This window comes from Brienomyrus brachyistius, unplaced genomic scaffold (assembly GCF_023856365.1).
Source record: "Brienomyrus brachyistius isolate T26 unplaced genomic scaffold, BBRACH_0.4 scaffold42, whole genome shotgun sequence".
In the NCBI taxonomy this organism is placed as follows: domain Eukaryota; kingdom Metazoa; phylum Chordata; class Actinopteri; order Osteoglossiformes; family Mormyridae; genus Brienomyrus; species Brienomyrus brachyistius.
The window spans coordinates 579,685-597,500 of NW_026042317.1; the positions used below are offsets into that span (position 1 = coordinate 579,685).

At 49.3% G+C, this 17,816-nt stretch overlaps 2 protein-coding genes across 2 annotated transcripts in view; one reads left to right on the forward strand and one right to left on the reverse strand.

The window, feature by feature from the left end:
- Positions 1-488: 488 nt before the first annotated feature.
- On the forward strand, positions 489-12,187 carry LOC125722816 (ribosome-binding protein 1-like). The gene is made up of 4 exons (XM_048999000.1): positions 489-580; positions 8,404-9,502; positions 9,749-9,796; positions 12,161-12,187. The coding sequence occupies exons 1-4, from the start codon at positions 489-491 to the stop codon at positions 12,185-12,187; spliced, it is 1,266 nt and encodes a 421-aa protein (XP_048854957.1).
- Positions 12,188-12,232: 45 nt separating this feature from the next.
- LOC125722764 (uncharacterized) overlaps positions 12,233-17,816 on the reverse strand; it is a 138,944-nt gene continuing 133,360 nt past the window's right edge. The window contains exons 10-13 of the mRNA XM_048998965.1: positions 15,743-15,895; positions 15,359-15,530; positions 14,902-15,002; positions 12,233-12,899 (exon numbers count right to left, since the gene is read on the reverse strand). Coding sequence (XP_048854922.1) covers positions 12,723-12,899; positions 14,902-15,002; positions 15,359-15,530; positions 15,743-15,895 — 603 coding nt within the window. The 3' untranslated portion in view covers positions 12,233-12,722. The remainder of the gene's footprint in view (positions 12,900-14,901; positions 15,003-15,358; positions 15,531-15,742; positions 15,896-17,816) is intronic.

The window sequence follows — 17,816 nt, forward strand, 5'->3', positions numbered from 1 at the left end:
TTAGATATGTATGGAGGAGCGAGGTTATGTAGTGCTTTAAAAGTGGTAATCAATATTTTTAAATTAATTCTATGTTTTATGGGAAGCCAGTGGAGTTGTTGTAAGACAGGAGTGATATGGTGAAAAATAGGGCTGCAGAGTTCTGAAGGAGCTGCAATTTCTGGAGGGATTTATTAGGGAGACCAAAGAGAAGAGAATTACAGTAATCGATACGGGAGGTTACAAGGCTGTGAACTAAAATAGCCGTGGTGTGGGGAGTGAGAGAGGGGCGAAGACGAGAAATATTACGTAAGTGGAAGTATGCGGACCGAGTAACATTATTGATGTGTGAGTGAATGGAAAGTGTACTGTCGAGGACGACACCCAAACTCTTAACCTGAGGGGATGGATGGACAATTGAATTGTTGATATTAATTGAGAAGCTGCTAGATTTGGAGATTGCAGATGGGGTGCCTACTAAGAGGACTTCTGTTTTGGAACTGTTAAGCATGAGAAAGTTAGTGGAGAACCATACATTGAGTTCCTGTAGACAGAGAGTAAGTGAGGATGGAGGAAGTGATGATGAGGGGCTAGAGGAAAGGTAGAGCTGGGTGTCATCCGCGTAACAATGAAAATGAATGTTGTGCTTACGAAAGATAAAACCAAGAGGGAGGATGTAGATAATGAAAAGGAGGGACCCCAGGACAGAGCCCTGGGGAACCCCAGAGGACAGAGGGAAGGTGTTAGATGTGTGTGATTTTAAGTGTATGTACTGTGTACGGTTGGTGAGGTATGAGGTGAACCAAGTAAGTGGAATGTCCGTGATATCGATAGAAGATAGTCTATGGAGGAGAAGGCTGTGGGAAATAGTGTCAAAGGCAGCGGTTAGATCGAGAAAGATGAGAATGGAAAGCAAACCGGTATCAGCAGCTATAAGAAGATCATTAGTGATTTTTATAAGTGCTGTTTCTGTACTGTGGAGGGGATGGAAGCCGGATTGAAACTGATCATAAAGATTATTATTATTAAGGTGGGCATGTAATTGAGAAGCAACGATTTTTTAGAGAATTTTGGAGATGAATGGCAGATTAGAAATGGGACGGAAGTTGTTGAAATCATTAGGATCTAAACCACAGTAAACCAAGTCACAGTAGCAGTTTTGAGTAATAAGGGAACCGTTCCAGAAGTGAGAGATGAGTGAATAATGTTGGTGATGAGGGGAGCTAGTACTGGAAGGCAAGTTTTTATAAGGACAGTAGGTAGCGGGTCAAGGGGACATGTGGAGGGTTTAGATTTTTTAACCAGTTCAATAATGTCCGTAATAGAGGGGAGGGTAAAGCTGGAAAAAGTGGTACCTAGGTACGAAGGAGACGCACAGATATCCACTCCAAGGACTGCAGCGCCGGAAGATGGGAGGTGTTGGTGAATGTTGCTGATCGTGAAAAATGACATGAGTGAATTAGCGAAGTCGGTGGATTGGAGGTGGTAAAAGAGTGAACCAGGGGGTTTGGTGATGCTGTTAAGAAGAGAAAAGAGAGTCCTAGAGTTATGTTGGTTTTACAAGATTAAACCAGAGTAATAATTAGATTTAGAAAGGCAAAGAGTGTCTTTGTACAATTTAATGTGATTATTGTACATTTCTTTATGAATAGTGAGTCCAGTTTTATTGGCAGTAATGTTTCAAAACAATGAAAGAATGTTACACATATTATACATTAGACAATTAAATAAATAACTGGTGTAACAGTTCATAAAATCTTAAAAAATTGCAAGTGTTTCCACAATTTTGGTCATCAGTGTATATATCAGTTAACATATCGGTATTGGCCGATAGTCATTACAAATCAAGATATCAGCATCGGTCGGGGATGTCAGTCAGGCTAATATTACCGGCTGAATTAACTGGAGAATAGGCTATTTCCTTAATAGCCCCCCCTTTCACCAGATCTGCATGTACTTCTCTCACTCCCTCCTCTGCATCTCTAGATAAGGGATACTGGGCCTCGTGAGGCGAAAGTCAGACTTGGGGTGGACCACCAAAGGCTCAGCTGACACCACTCTGCCAAAATCATTTTTCCCTTTTGCCCACAAGCAATCAGGTACTTCCCATAACCAATCTGGCAGTGGATGAACACTTTTCTCCCTACATTCTTCTGCATCCCCCATTCTCTGTACCTCTACACAGTGATCTATTTTGTACCTTTGCACCTGTCCATCTCCACACATCCACCTTCCATCCTATAAATACACTTACACGGTCCTTCTCTCACATTCTGCGACTCAGGGTCCTAAGTCCTTCTATTCTAATGACCCCTTTTGCCCATATGATAAATGGGGGACCGAACCTCCCACATATCACTGCTCCTGGGCGGCTGACAAATGGACAGATGCAGCAGACCTGTCCTCTGCAACATAGAGGTGATCAAGCACAACAGTCTCTCCCAGTTTTCCTGCAGCTTCGAAATCCTTTATCCACTCAGCCCCTCCTCTTCCAGAAAACTGAGCAGTGCAATGCAATCTTTCAGGCTGTTCTTGACCTTCAGGGATACGGTCTCTCAGAATTGTATCATCTGCTACCAAGCGGCAAAGTTTTCTTTCTCCTATAAACAAAACAGTCCCAAAGCCTCTGTCCCGGCCTTTGGGTACATGTTCTTCTTCCTCATCATCATTCTCTTGGTCATTGTCCTCATCCTCCTCATCATGGGAAGACTCTTCCTGCTTTACAGAAGGATGTGGCATCGGACCCACTGCCCCCCTTCTGCAGCAGGGGCAGAGGGCTCACCTCTTCCTGGGGGAGGAGGGACCTGGACAGGAGGGCGAGGTGCAGGTGGCAGCGGTGGAAGAGGGGACACTTCAGGCAGGACAGGATACAGGAGATCTGCATTAGGCTTTTTCCTCTTCTCAGCATCAGCATCAGCCACAGGTGGAGAAACAGCAGCAGTCGGATCAGCCCCCCTTTCCTCTCTGCTAACCATTACACGACTTTCCTTATCAATCATGAATCCTCATCAAGGCCACAGACTTCCACCGAAAATAATATTCTGGCTTGTACAGTCCCATACTACAACAAACATTCCCTCTCCTTTCCAATAACGTTTCACAACATTCTATCTCCAATATGTTTAGAGTGCCCTCCTTTGGTCATCTACGCCCAGTCTGATGATACCAATTTTTACAAGCCTTCTTTAGTCTCAGGCCAGTCACCCGTTCCATTATTTGCCTTGGGGATGGTTTTCCCTTATCCCCCCTTTTTTTTTTACATTCCCTCATTATCTCCCTCTCGATCTCTGAGTCCCTTTCAGGGGAGTGCGAATGTTTGCAAGGTAGCTGCCGTCTGTACAAAGCACGCAGCTACTGGGTGACCACTAAACTAAACAAGACAACTTGTTACTGGGTGACAAAACCCTAAAAGAACCAAGTGTAATTCTAAACATTAGATGTTCTAAAAACACAATTCTATCTTTACTTTTGACACCTGCATGCGTCAGTGTGGAGCAAAATTCCATGTATCAATTTATCTCAATGAGGATACTGCACCTGGGAGGGTACTGCACACCCTTTACCACATACACATTCTCCAAAACCATACACCCTTTACACTCCCGTGGGACCGAGAGTGGACCAAACCCCGAACAGTCCCTCAGCCTGGAGTCAGGGGTCTACGACAGCGCCTGTCTTAGGTTGTCCCTGTCCACACACAGGAATCTTACCCGTCTTTGGCCTGTTACGCAGTGCTGGGCTACTGCATGCAATGCATTCACTGTCCAGCCTCCGCCATACAATGCCACGCCACGCAGTACACACACCGCCCTGTCCTCTGCCCCTGATGCACCAAGCCTTCACTGTCGTGTCTGGCCCTCCGCGGGTGACAGCTTCCCTGCTGTCTGACGGCTTCCCTGCCGTCTTGTGCCCCGTCACACAAATACACAGTGGCGCCACTCAAAATCACGGACTTTCCCAAGGTCTCGTGCATCCACCTAACCCACGTAATAGGTCACTCAGGTTTCCCCTTGGACCGCACCCTTTCCCTATTACAGGTGGATGAGCGCTCTCCCTACGGCCTTCCTATCCGCGTTCAGCGCTTCCCCGTGCTTGGATCCCACAGTCACGGCGGACTCTCACACACTCAGACACTATCACAACATAACCTTCAGCATCAAGCAAAGCAGCAGCAAAAATGAATAAACAGAGAAGCCTTTACCTCACCAACACAGGTCCGGCCAAATCAGTCTCAGGAATGTTCAGCTCTGGGACAGCGTGATCTCCGTTGTTCCTTGACGAGGGACTGGGCCAATCCTCAATCTCATCTGGATCTGGTCCCATCAGGCTCTATGCCTTACCTACTTCTATCGCAGGACCCCATCGTCTGGAACAAACAAAGAACTCAGCTGCCCCACGTTGGGCGACAACTGTGGTAGAAAAATTTTAAATATAATACTTAGAATAAAAGTTGGACCTCTCAGTTTGATGAGGTAAAGGAAATCTCTTTTATTCTAGCAACTCAGCAAAGCGCTCTCATCACACTCTGGCATTTGGTACCAAATCCTCCGGAGTTCCCCGAGCAACCAGTTGATAAACCATAACTCCCACTCTACAGTAAGGGTGTCTAAATCCTGATTGGTCACAAAACACCAATGAACCGAGCTCAAACGTATAACAAACACAATTCTCAAATTCTATTGGTTCACCTTGGTGGCAAGGTAAAGTCCACCCATTCTGCTCAGTTTACCAGAACATGTCTCGACTGCTAGGCTCCTACTGGAGATATGAATATAGATATTGATTACATGACATTGAATCACTGTAAATACTTGGTTGTCCTTTGATTTATGATTAACGTATTGACATATTGTCATTGAATCACTGCCAATACATGGTTAACATATGATTAATATGATTAACATGATTACTTATACATTTGCACTACCGCATAGCTTGCTATATATTGTCTGCCGCAACTATTTTATAAAGCTATAACTCGCTGTGCACCAGTTGAGGCAGCTTCGAATCTCTTCCTGCAAGTGGTTTCTCCCCCCCTTTGTTCCGCTGTCTGCTTCTCCAAGGCCCGAGCTTTCCTCAGGGTCTGCAGAACTTACTGCAGGCAGCTATCACGAAGCGAGGTCACACAGTATTCAAAACAATCTCTTCTTGCCTAAGGCCTAAGACACACACAGACCCAATATGCCAACCTCCCGGGCCTACCGATGTCCAATTTTAATTCCACAGTTACCTGAAATAAGAAAGAATTTTATATTCATTTCTATCTTCGACATCGGTATGTAACAAACTCTTCATCATTTATATTCCCATATAATGTTATTTAATATATTTATTTTTCAAGACCTAAAAAAGATGACGTTTTATATGAAAAACTAGAAAGGTTAAAAATATGATTACACTTCTGCTGGTCTTCCTTCAGTCTCTGAGCAAGATCATTCAGGTTCATCTAATTCCAGATTTCAAGCATGACATTGAGAGCTTACCTTGTTAATTTGTTTCATGGGATGCTCACCCTGTTCAAGGACGCTCACCTTGTTAATTTGTTTCACGGGATGCTCACCCTGTTCAAGGATACTTACCTTGTTGAGGGGTTTTCCTATGGTCAAGAGAAAGTGTTGCGCAATATGTTTCGTAAGCCCCTGATCGGTTCACAGGACACTTGTCTTCAGGAAAGAGGGAAAGCGTTGCTCAAGGACACTTGTCTTATCATTTCTGATTGAAACCGCAAGCAGCATCACCCAGACAAAATTGGAGAATTAAGAGCGCATTGGCTGAGGGGAGGGGTGAGCCTGGCCAGCTTGACCCCAGCCCACATGCAGCGCCAAAATTAGTATAAAGGAAGGGGGAGATCCCGGTGTTGACCGGAGATCAGCCGTGGGATAGAGCGCGCATCGCCCGGCACTTCTCAGGAATCACGTGTTGGTCTCCTGCCAGGACTGAAAGGGGCTCCCTGGTCCGTGTGTGAAGGTGGGTGATTATAGCACGTCCGATTATAAATAGCTCTGCAACTGCTTATGCCTTTCATTGATTCTTGGGAATAATTATCACTGCTTGTGATAATAATTCTTATATTTCATTGCTTCTTTTCTATATATATATTTATTTTCCTACTGTATCTTTGCATCTTTTCTTATTAGCTATATATAAAATAATTCGATATCCATGGTAGTATGGGGCGGCATGGTGGTGCAGTGGTTAGCACTGTCGCCTCACACCTCTGGGACCCGGGTTCGAGTCTCCGCCTGGGTCACATGTGTGCGGAGTTTGCATGTTCTCCCCGTGTCGTCGTGGGGTTTCCTCCGGGTACTCCGGTTTCCCCCCACAGTCCAAAAACATGCTGAGGCTAATTGGAGTTGCTGAATTGCCCGTAGGTGTGCATGTGTGAGTGAATGGTGTGTGAGTGTGCCCTGCGATGGGCTGGCCCCCCATCCTGGGTTGTTCCCTGCCTCGTGCCCATTGATTCCAGGATAGGCTCTGGACCCCCCGCGACCCAATAGGATAAGCGGTTTGGAAAATGGATGGATGGATGGTAGTATGGATTATTTTGCATTTGCTTTTGATACGATATCTTGGTATTGCTGTTAAATGCGAGGTTATTTTGTGTTATTTATTAAAGTGTATTTGAGTGAACCTAAGCGTGCCTGTTTGTTCCTTCGAGATGCTGGAACAATTTAAAACGGTCTTACCCTGCTGCCAAGTTTGCATTTCAGCTGGCAAGAAGCACATTGCGGCTGGACCATATGTAAAGCACAAGTGAGCGATTTCAATGGCTGGCGACTTAAAATTCAACGTTTTTAAATGTTCAATTTTATTTTTAAGGTTTTTCCTAAGAAAGGTTGTGAGAGTATTGAGGTTAATACTATTAAAGATATTAGCTGAAATGTTGCCTGAGATGTCTTCAGTACCAATGGTACACACATTTAAAATCAGCACATTTTAATAACATTGAAGCATTCATATTGACTAAATATTTTGTTCATATGAAAATGTGCGTGTGTGTGTGTGTGTGTGTGTGAGAGAGAGAGAGAGAGAGAGAGAGCGGGTATACCTATCCTTATGGGGACACAATGTCCCCATAACATGATAAATATCTGTTTTTTTCCCTTATGGGGACCAGGAAACTCTATTTTATAAAGGTCAGTGACTGCTATGAAAAAACTAAAAATGCAAAAACTCTTGTATTTTGCTTGGTTACTTATGGTTATGGTTAGAGCAGGGTGGGGGTTAAGGTTGTCATTGTCACGATCCGGAAATACTGGAGACGGCGATCGTGCGGGAAACAGGCAAGGGAAACCAGGTACGGGGAATAACGGGGTTTTATTGGAGTAACGGGGACTAGGGAACATCGGACAGGGACTAATAAACATCCACAATGACGGACAAGGGTAACAGGCAAGACCAGGACTTAAAACAGGACAAGACTAAGCAAAGTAATCAGACAAGGCTGGAGACAATCAGGGACGCACACGCGGGTAATCAGGGGGCGTGGCACACACGAGGAGCCGACGAGCCGGGTCATGACAGAACCCCCCCCCAAAGGCGCGCTTCACCGGGCGCGCCAGGGAGGAGGCGACGAACGGGACACAGGAACCGGGACCGAGAAAAGAACAAAACTAACGAGAGACCGGAAACAGGACAGAGGCACAAAACATAGCGAGAGACAGAACGTAAGACACGACTCGACACAGGACCGGGAAAGCGGAGAGACAGACCAGGAAGGGAGAGATAGGAGGGACAGGCGGGACACTAGGAGCGGGAGTGCAAGGAGGGAACATCGGGAAACGAGGAGCAGGAAAGGGCGGAACAGACGGGCGAGGAACAAAAGCAGACGGGGCAAAGACATGAGGTACGAAGGCAGAGGCATAGGGCGAGAAGGAGGGGGTACCAAGGGGAGCCCGAGGGAGCCCCAGCGGGCGACGGGAGGCAGCCGGAGGGGCCGCAGGCGGCCGGGAGGCCGGAGCCGGAGGGGACCCCGGAGGGGCCGAGGAGACAGGGCGAGGGACCCGCGGAGGGGCCAGGGAGGGAGCAGGAGGGAGCACCGGGGAAGGGGACGAGGGAGTAGGAAGGGGCCAGGGCGAAGGCCCGGAGGAGGGGGGAGCCGCAGCAGGCGGCGACGTCCGGGAAAGGGCCGGAGGTAAGGGCCCCGCAGGCGACCGAGGAGCCGCCGTCGGGGAACCCCCAGGCGACCGACCAGGACCCAGAGAGGGGAGCGAGGCAGGGCGACGAGGCACCGGAGAGGGACCTGCAGGCGACAGCCGACCCGGAGGGCCAGGACCCGCAGGCGCCAACCGAGCCCCAGCGCAGGCGAGGGAGGGCGAGCCAGGGGGCAGGGCGGGCGGGACCCCAGCCCTGCGTCTGTGTCCCCTTCCCCTGCGGGACACAGACAAGCCGACCCTAGTTCGGGGTCGATCTCGCCGGGGCGAGGGACAAGGGGCCACGAGTTCCGTCCCCGAGGGGTCCCATTCCAGCTCCTCCGCCTCCGAAGAGGGAGGAGCCAAGATGGAGTTGTCCAGGACCACCTCGGGGACTAGGACAGGGACTGGAGCTGCTGCAGGCGGAGGGGACCCCTCTGGAGCTGCTGCAGGCGGAGGGGGCGCCTCTGGAGCTGCTGCAGGCGGAGGGGGCGCCTCTGGAGCTGCTGCAGGCGGAGGGGGCGCCTCTGGAGCTGCTGCAGGCGGAGGGGGCGCCTCTGGAGCTGCTGCAGGCGGAGGGGGCGCCTCTGGAGCTGCTGCAGGCGGAGGGGGCGCCTCTGGAGCTGCTGCAGGCGGAGGGGGCGCCTCTGGAGCTGCTGCATGCCGCCGGGGCGCCGGGACAGGAACACGGTCAGGTCGCCGGGGCGCCGGGACAGGAACACGGTCAGGCCGCGGGGGGGGCGCCTGCCCGGGAACTGGAGCGCGGTCAGGAACTGGAGCGCGGTCAGGAACTGGAGCGCGGTCAGGAACTGGAGCGCGGTCAGGAACTGGAGCGCGGTCAGGAACTGGAGCGCGGTCAGGAACTGGAGGTGGCTGCAGTGGGGGCGCCGGCCCGGGAGCTGCAGCAGGTGGCTGCAGAGGGGGCGCCTGCCCGGGAGCTGCAGCAGGCGGCTGCAGAGGGGGTGCCTCTGCAGGAACTGGAGCACTGTCAGGAACTGGAGCGCGGTCAGGAACTGGAGCGCGGTCAGGAACTGGAGCGCGGTCAGGAACTGGAGCGCGGTCAGGAACTGGAGCGCGGTCAGGAACTGGAGCGCGGTCAGGAACTGGAGGTGGCTGCAGTGGGGGCGCCGGCCCGGGAGCTGCAGCAGGCGGCTGCAGAGGGGGCGCCTGCCCTGGAGCTGCAGGTGGCTGCAGTGGGGGCACCTGCCCTGGAGCTGCAGCAGGTGGCTGCAGTGGGGGCGCCTGCCCGGGAGCTGCAGCAGGCGGCTGCAGAGGGGGTGCCTCTGCAGGAACTGGAGCACGGTCAGGAACTGGAGGTGGCTGCAGTGGGGGCGCCGGCCCGGGAGCTGCAGCAGGCGGCTGCAGAGGGGGCGCCTGCCCTGGAGCTGCAGGTGGCTGCAGTGGGGGCACCTGCCCTGGAGCTGCAGCAGGTGGCTGCAGTGGGGGCGCCTGCCCGGGAGCTGCAGCAGGCGGCTGCAGAGGGGGTGCCTCTGCAGGAACTGGAGCACGGTCAGGAACTGGAGGTGGCTGCAGTGGGGGCGCCGGCCCGGGAGCTGCAGCAGGCGGCTGCAGAGGGGGCGCCTGCCCTGGAGCTGCAGGTGGCTGCAGAGGGGGCACCTGCCCTGGAGCTGCAGCAGGTGGCTGCAGAGGGGGCACCTGCCCTGGAGCTGCAGCAGGTGGCTGCAGTGGGGGCGCCTGCTCTGGAGCTGCAGGCTGCTGCAGTGGGGGCGCCTGCCCTGGAGCTGCAGGCGGAGGGGGCGCTTCCGGAGCTCTCCGGAGCTTGATCAGCCTCCGGAGGTCCTCAGCCATCCTCTCCAGATCCGAATACGGGGATTCTGGAGTGAAAGAGGCGAAATCCTGCCCCAGTTGCACTGCGAGCTTTTCCCCCTCCGGAGGGCCCTGTGGGGCCGGTTCTCCCATCACCCTCCAATACAGTCCCTGGAGGGTGAAGTACCTGTCAGCGAGGATCATGGGTGGCGGCGGCAGCGAAGACGGCTGCGCAGGCGGCGGCGGCCGCACGGGAACGGGGTCCGCCGGCAATGGCGGCCGCACGGGAGCGGTGTCCGCCGGCAATGGAGGCCGCACGGGAGCGGTGTCCGCCGGCAATGGCGGCCGCACGGGAGCGGGGTCCGCCGGCAATGACGGAGGGAGGTCCTCCGTACGGGCGATCGCCGTTCTCCTCCGTCTCCCTCGCAGGCGCCTGGCGGTTGCGGGAGGCGGCGCGATGTCCGTAAAAACGGACGGTGGAAAAAAGGCTTCTGGCTCCGGGTAGTGGAAGGGCTCCTCGTCCTCGTCCTCACTTGAGAGCCAGTACTTCCACGCAGGATCGGGGACGCGTGTGGTCGGCCCCCGGGCTGGAGGTAGGGCAGGTACCTCCCTCTCGTCCTCCGCCGGAAGCCAAAGCCTGGAGAGCGAGCAGGCGCCGAGAGAGATCGGCTCTTGAGGGAGCCTCTTCCTTTCTCTCTGCTTCTTCTTTGGGTCCGTCATTCTGTCACGATCCGGAAATACTGGAGACGGCGATCGTGCGGGAAACAGGCAAGGGAAACCAGGTACGGGGAATAACGGGGTTTTATTGGAGTAACGGGGACTAGGGAACATCGGACAGGGACTAATAAACATCCACAATGACGGACAAGGGTAACAGGCAAGACCAGGACTTAAAACAGGACAAGACTAAGCAAAGTAATCAGACAAGGCTGGAGACAATCAGGGACGCACACGCGGGTAATCAGGGGGCGTGGCACACACGAGGAGCCGACGAGCCGGGTCATGACAGTCATAGTTAGCGTTAGCATTTTTCCCATAGAAGTGAATGAGCGGGCCCCATAAGGATAGGTATACCCTACATGTACATGTGTGTGTGCGTGTGCATGCATGTGTGTAACATGCTGGGACACACAAGCTGGTAGAATACATGTAGTACAGATAAGCTATGTTGTGAAAAAATAGCATCACTGCTGTAAAGAAAAGTAAAAACTAAAATAAATTTCCTATCCACAGCTGTCACTGGGAAAGAAAAAAAAATCCCTACCAACCCATGACTGACAACCAACAGGATGCAAACCTTTTTTTTTTCATTGATACTTCTGCACTTCTAAATGAAGACGACAGTTTTGAATTCCAGCTGCCAAAACACCAGCGCTGTGCTTGTAATCTACTAAACCTAGTAGCTAGAGAAGATGGCATAAATGCAACATCCAGTGAGGCATACAGGAAATTGTACCATTCTACATTTAGCAAGTGTAATGGTCTGCGGAACAAATGTGGAAGGTCCACTGTTCCCTCCAGCTTCTCCGACCGAATAAGACAAGGTGGAATTCCTTGTTCCTGGCAGTGGAAAGACTATGTAGGATAATCGAAGACAAGGGTGAGGGGGCAGTAGGAGTAATGTGCCAATGTGCTAATGTGCCTAAAGGTCCCAATGTAAGTAAGAATTATGCTATGTGTTTTATTAGTTAATTAAAATGAATGTGTTCAGTTTTTTCTTTTTTGTACAATATTCTGATTTAATTCAATGTAAAGGTAGGCTTAAAATTGCGGTGCTGTTTGTTTTGTTTTCATTACAGGTTCAACCCAGCCGACTTGCGTTCCTTACTGAGTATGCTGCTGTAATGAGCCCTGTCGCCCAGGCAACCAACATTCTGCAAGCGGAATCTAATGCCCAAATGGGGTGGATACTTCCGACAATCAACCTCCTGACCATCAAACTTGACAGTCAAGATGCAGCTGAAGTACTGCAAGCCTCTTGTTGATATGCTACAGACTGGAATTAAGAAGCGTTCTGGGCACATGTTGGGGGATGCTGAGCTGATCGCAGCTTCGATTCTTCTTCAAAAATTCCGAACATAATGGACAAAGGATGATATCACAATCAAAATGGATAAGACAGCATGTGTATACACTGTAAAACCTAACAGTACTTCTTAATAAAAGTAGTTAATATAACAATAATTAATTGTTGGTGGTGTATTTAATTGCCAGTGCTGCCCTTGGATGATTAGCATATGCGGAAAGGTGTTAGGACTGTTGTGATACCCTTTTCGGTGTAGTTCCTGGTACCGCCCACTCCCCTGTAGATCAATGGTGCTGGATGTATATTTGCATAACATGACACAGTACTGTTTTTGACTTAACAGATTTTTTTTAATTCACCACGATTGTGATGAATAGGGCAAGATAACAAAAACCACAGAAATGGCTATTGTATGTTAGCCAGTGACTACGCAAGATAGTATAGTCTCTATGGTTTAACTAGAGAAGGCATTGGCCGGGAAGAAAATGCTGTGAAAATCAACTATTTTGTTTCTCTTGTAAGACTGGGCTGTCTAGGAAAAACATCAAGTCCATATGTACTTCTATAATTGAGGAGATTTCTTTGGGGATACACATATATAAAGGATATATCGAATTTATATTGTATAGAATATATCTAAGCATCATTCATACTCAAATGACAAGACAATTATAAATCCAGGTTATGAAAAGGTTTCTGTGTCGGAAAGGTACAGAAAGAGCCTAACGCAGGTTTACAGGAAACAAAGGTGTGGTGTAGAACACAAGGACATGGACAGAGAATGGCAATGGCACAACCCCTCAATATGATCAATTCATCTACTCTGTGTCGTCCTCCCAGCTGTCAAAGTAATTGTCAGCAAAGTCCAGCATCTGCTTCATGGCCTTGAGGAGCAGGATGTCACAGGTGTCACTCAGCTCACTCTCATCAAAGTAATTCTTCACTGGAATCACATTTGATGGTAGGATGCCCAGACACTCGCTAGCTCTGTAGATCTGCAGAGAGACACATACATTCATGTATAATTTCCTGCTGCTGTATCACATGATTTGTGTCAAACAGGGCTGTAATAAGCCACAACTGAAATGGTATAAATCTGCCTTTAGCAGATGCTGCCAAATGAGAATGTACAGTAGAACCTTGGAACTTTAATAACTCTTAACTCAACCAACTCTGATATCAAACGGGTATTTTTTTTCAAGGCAATATGTTGGATCTCAACCTTTCCTACTAGAACATCTATGGGTCGAGAAGCGTTCAACTGTACAAATTCGGACCTCGAAAGGGTCTATGGTGTTTAATTAGTCTCAAAACTCACGCACATAAAAACCACGCTTGCATATGCACTCGCCAGCAGAAATATCATCTTCACTATACGCTTCACTATACGTATTACACAATACTCACTTGCTCACTCAGTATTTAATTATTACTCTCAAAATATGTGTCACGCCCGGCTCGTACGATCCTCATGTGTGCCACGCCCCCCTGATTATCCACGTGTGCTTCCCTGATTATACCCAGCTGTACCCTGTTGTCTTGTCTATTTCAGTCCCCGTCTTGCCTCAGTTCAGGGTCTGTAATTGATGTTAGTTTGGTTGCATGATCCTGTCCCGTCCGTAGCTGCCATTAAATTCCCGTTTACCCCGATTTCACCTCCTGCCTCCTTCCTGCCCGCTTGCCTACCCATGCGCCTTACTCGCACAACCGGCGAAGCGTGACAGAATGACAGACCCTAGGAAGAAAGCACCTTCCGTGATTGAGGAAGAATACGCCGGTTACGCTGACCAGGTGCTATTCTGGATCGCCCAGCCCGGCATCCGGGAAGATCCCCCGGCATGGGGTCTCGTCAGCTGGAGCTGGGTCATCCTGGACCAGCTGTCCCTAGAGGAGGACGCACACCTCGCAGAGGAGGTGCGCGATAACTTCCGGCAGCTGGCCGAGCTCTGGACGGAGCGGTGGGTCGCTCCGAGTGAGCCCGGGACTGTCCTCCCGCCGTCTGCCTTTGTGGACAGCGCGCAACCTCCCTTCCCGACGAGGACCCGAAAAAGGAAGAAGCACGCGATCGTCCCGCCGATCGTTCTGGGGACGTGCGCACTCGCCCCCGCCTCCCTCTCAGCCGGGGAACAGGAGGACTCTCCGGCTGTTCCTGAGGTCACCTGCGCAGCTAAGCTGCCTCCCCGGGCAGCTTCTCCCGTCCGGAGAACACGCCGGGCCGCCGTGCAGCCTGAGTGGCTGCCTCCGCTGCCTGCAGGTCCACCGCCTGAGGCGCTCCCTTTGCCTCTGCCTGCTGCAGCTGCTGCACCCCAGCAGGAGGTCCCGGCTACGCCCGCTGCCCTCGCCACCAAGTTCTTCACCCTCCAGGGACTATGCTGGAGGGTACCACTGTACGACTAAAGTTCTAAAGCTCCTGAGGGCAATTAAATGTCAAAAAACTGTACTACTTGCCGATAGAGTTTTTTAGTGTGATAGTATTCATAACCGGCTTCTACTGAATATGTATCAGAATGTAATCACTGATAAGACTTCTACCCACTTATGCAAGTCGCTCTGGCTAAGGGCATCTGGCAAACGCAGTAAATGTAAATCCAAATTTTGGACACAAATTTGTCATCCATCCATCCATAACCCCCAATCCCATGAAACAGAGGACCTGAGGAAGGAGACACCCAGGCCAGCATCCTGGTTTATGGAGGCGTGAGGCCACAGTGCTGCCCACAGGGTCATTTTGCTGCCTGAAAATATGTTTTAGAAAATAAAATTGAGATAAAGGTTAGTGAGCCATTGGAATATAATAAACCAAAGGTTCAGACCCCCCAGGGCTGTGGGCTCGATCCCTGCCGCTGGTTGCATGTGTGACGTTTGCTTGTTCACTCTGTTTCCTGCTACTGCCCACAAACATTCACCCAGATGAACTGCTATCTCTCACTTGTTCACTGTGTGTGTGTCTGCTGCAAGCTTTTAGTACTGATTCCAATGTTAGACCCAGAAACTCACCAGATCCTTTATGTAGCAGCTGTGATACACCTTCTTCAAGTCCTCTTCCACATGCGGGCACGCTTTGTCCACATGAGTCAGTAGCACCAATAGAGGGACCTCTAAACACAGCAACAGAAACGTCTCACTAGTGACATATTATATGTTGTCTGCCAAAGGCACGGAAAACGTTCAGTTTGCCATATTCTAGTCCGGTAAACTGTACTTCTCTGTGTTCATACTGAATATCCAAATACATTATTAAAGTCATTAGTTCGCATGGGTGAACTTACATTTCTACTTTCCCGTATGATTTTTCAGTATTAATCATGGTTCAGGAAAAGCAGGTGTTAAAGCATATTACAACATGTATATAAATAGTTGCTTGTGAATTGTGACCCCCAGATCCACCCCTCCCCCACTGACACACACTCCATCATAGATGCCACCTCCCTCCCTGTTCTCCACACTCACTGACCTGCCGAGTTAGTTCTCTTTCTGATTTCATCAATTTTATTCTTCATTCCTTGGTCCACAATTCCAATTGTGGAGGCGTCTATCACATACACCACACAGTGGATCCTGTCCTTAAGAGCCAATGAGCTCCATGCCTGACAGTTATCAGCTTTCATTGGCTGCACAGGGTTGAACTAAACAAACAAAAAGGTGTGAATGACATGCAGACATGCATTGACTGTGAGATCATAGGAAACTCAAGCGAAAAGCAATGTGAGTCCTTTCATATGACACTTATGTAACAACAGCACATTATTTATGCCAAAAACAATCAGTGAATGAGACTTAATTTCCTGTATTCATATAGCAGTAGTTTTTGAGGTGTGGTTAGATACACAGTTCTTACCTGGTACTTGTTTGGAACGTAGCCCTTCAGGATGCTCTCAATATCTTCAGTTCTCACCCCTCCATCCTCCCTTGCTTCCAGTCCCATGGTGTCACACAGTAGGAATCCCAGAGGCTGTCCGCCTCGGCCCGCTTTTACCTGGTAAGTGCGATACTGGAAGAAGACACATGATGTAATTCACCTTCTACCTGCTTATCCAGTTCAGCAGGCATCTCAAAATGATGTAACTTGGTGGCCACTGGTGAGGAGGTCTTCAGCTCAGGCCACCCACTTTATTTAAACAATACAAGGATAATGGACTTAACAACCAGCATTAAAATGGGGGTGTGGGGAGATTCACTAAGCTTGGTGTCACTGCTGATTAGTTTTTTATTTTTCAGGGAGACCAATCACCTGGTCTGCGGATTGGATTTAATAACCATTAAGAATCACATTATGTGCTCAGCCGGTACGATGTGATTTCATATCACGGAAAATACATTTCAGCAGCACATGTCCTGTAGGTAATAAGAACATAAGAACATAAGAACTATACAAACGAGAGGAGGCCATTCGGCCCATCAAGCTCGCTTGGGGAGAACTAAACTAATAGCTCAGAGTCGTTAAAATCTTATCTAGCTCTGATTTAAAGGAACCCAAGGATTCAGCTTGCACTACATTATCAGGAAGGCTATTCCATACTCTGACTACACGCTGCGTAAAGAAGTGCTTCCTTAAATCCAGCTTGAAATGTTCTCCCGCTAATTTCCACCTATGGCCACGAGTTCGTGTATTTAAACTAATGCTGAAGTAACTATTTGGTTGAACAGCATCCAAACCTGTTAGAATCTTATATACCTGGATCATGTCCCCCCTCAGTCTCCTTTGCTTGAGACTGAACAGATTTAGCTCAAGTAACCGTTCCTCGTATGACATTCCTCTAAGACCAGGAATCATTTTTGTGGCCCTACGCTGCACCTTTCTAAGGCCACAATGTCCTTTTTAAGATATGGTGACCAAACCTGCACACAATATTCTAGGTGAGGTCTCACCAAGGAATTGTATAATCTTAGCATTACCTCCCTTGACTTAAACTCCACACACCTGGAGATATACCCCAACATCCTATTGGCCTTTTTTATTGCTTCCCCACACTGGCGGGAATGGGACATGGAAGCATCAACATACACACCAAGGTCTTTCTCATGATCAGCTACCTTTATTTCAGTGACACCCATGAAATACCTGTACTTTATATTTCTGCTCCCTAGATGGAGTACCTTACATTTATCGACGTTAAATTTCATCTGCCAGGTATCGGCCCAGTCACTAATTAAATCAAGATCCCGCTGTAGCTACTGAGCTACTAATTCAGTATCTGCTACACCACCCACCTTGGTGTCATCTGCAAATTTCACCAGTTTACTATATATATTGGTATCCATATCATTTATGTAAATTAGGAACAATAGTGGTCCTAAAATCGAACCCTGCGGTACCCCACTATGAACGCAAGCCCACTGTGACATTGTGCCTCTTATAACTACTCGCTGTTTCCTATCTGTTAACCAGTTATCAATCCAGGTCGCTACGGTACCTAAAATACCTGTCGCTTTGAGTTTAAGTAGGAGCCTCTTGTGGGGGACAACATCAAAAGCCTTTTGGAAATCTAAGTAGATGACATCATAGGCCTTCTTATCATCAACTTCCTGAGTAGCTTCCTCAAAAAACTCCAACAGATTTGTTAAACAGGATCTACCTCTCCTAAATCCATGCTGGCTATCCCGCAAAATGTTATTGGAGTCCAGGTAATCTATCATTTTCTCTTTGATTATAGCCTCCATAACTTTACCAGTTATACAAGTTAGACTGATTGGCCTATAGTTAGACAAATTACTTCTATCCCCTTTTTTGAAAGATGGCAATAAGAACATGATGAGGGTAGGACAGTGGCTCAGTGGATGGTGCTGCAGCTTCACACTTCTAGGGCTGGAAGCTCAAATCGTGCCTCTGGCTCTGTGTATGTGGAGGTTGCATGTTCTTGCTGTGTTATGTGGGTTTTCCATAGGTTCAAACTAAATATCCTGCCATAGGG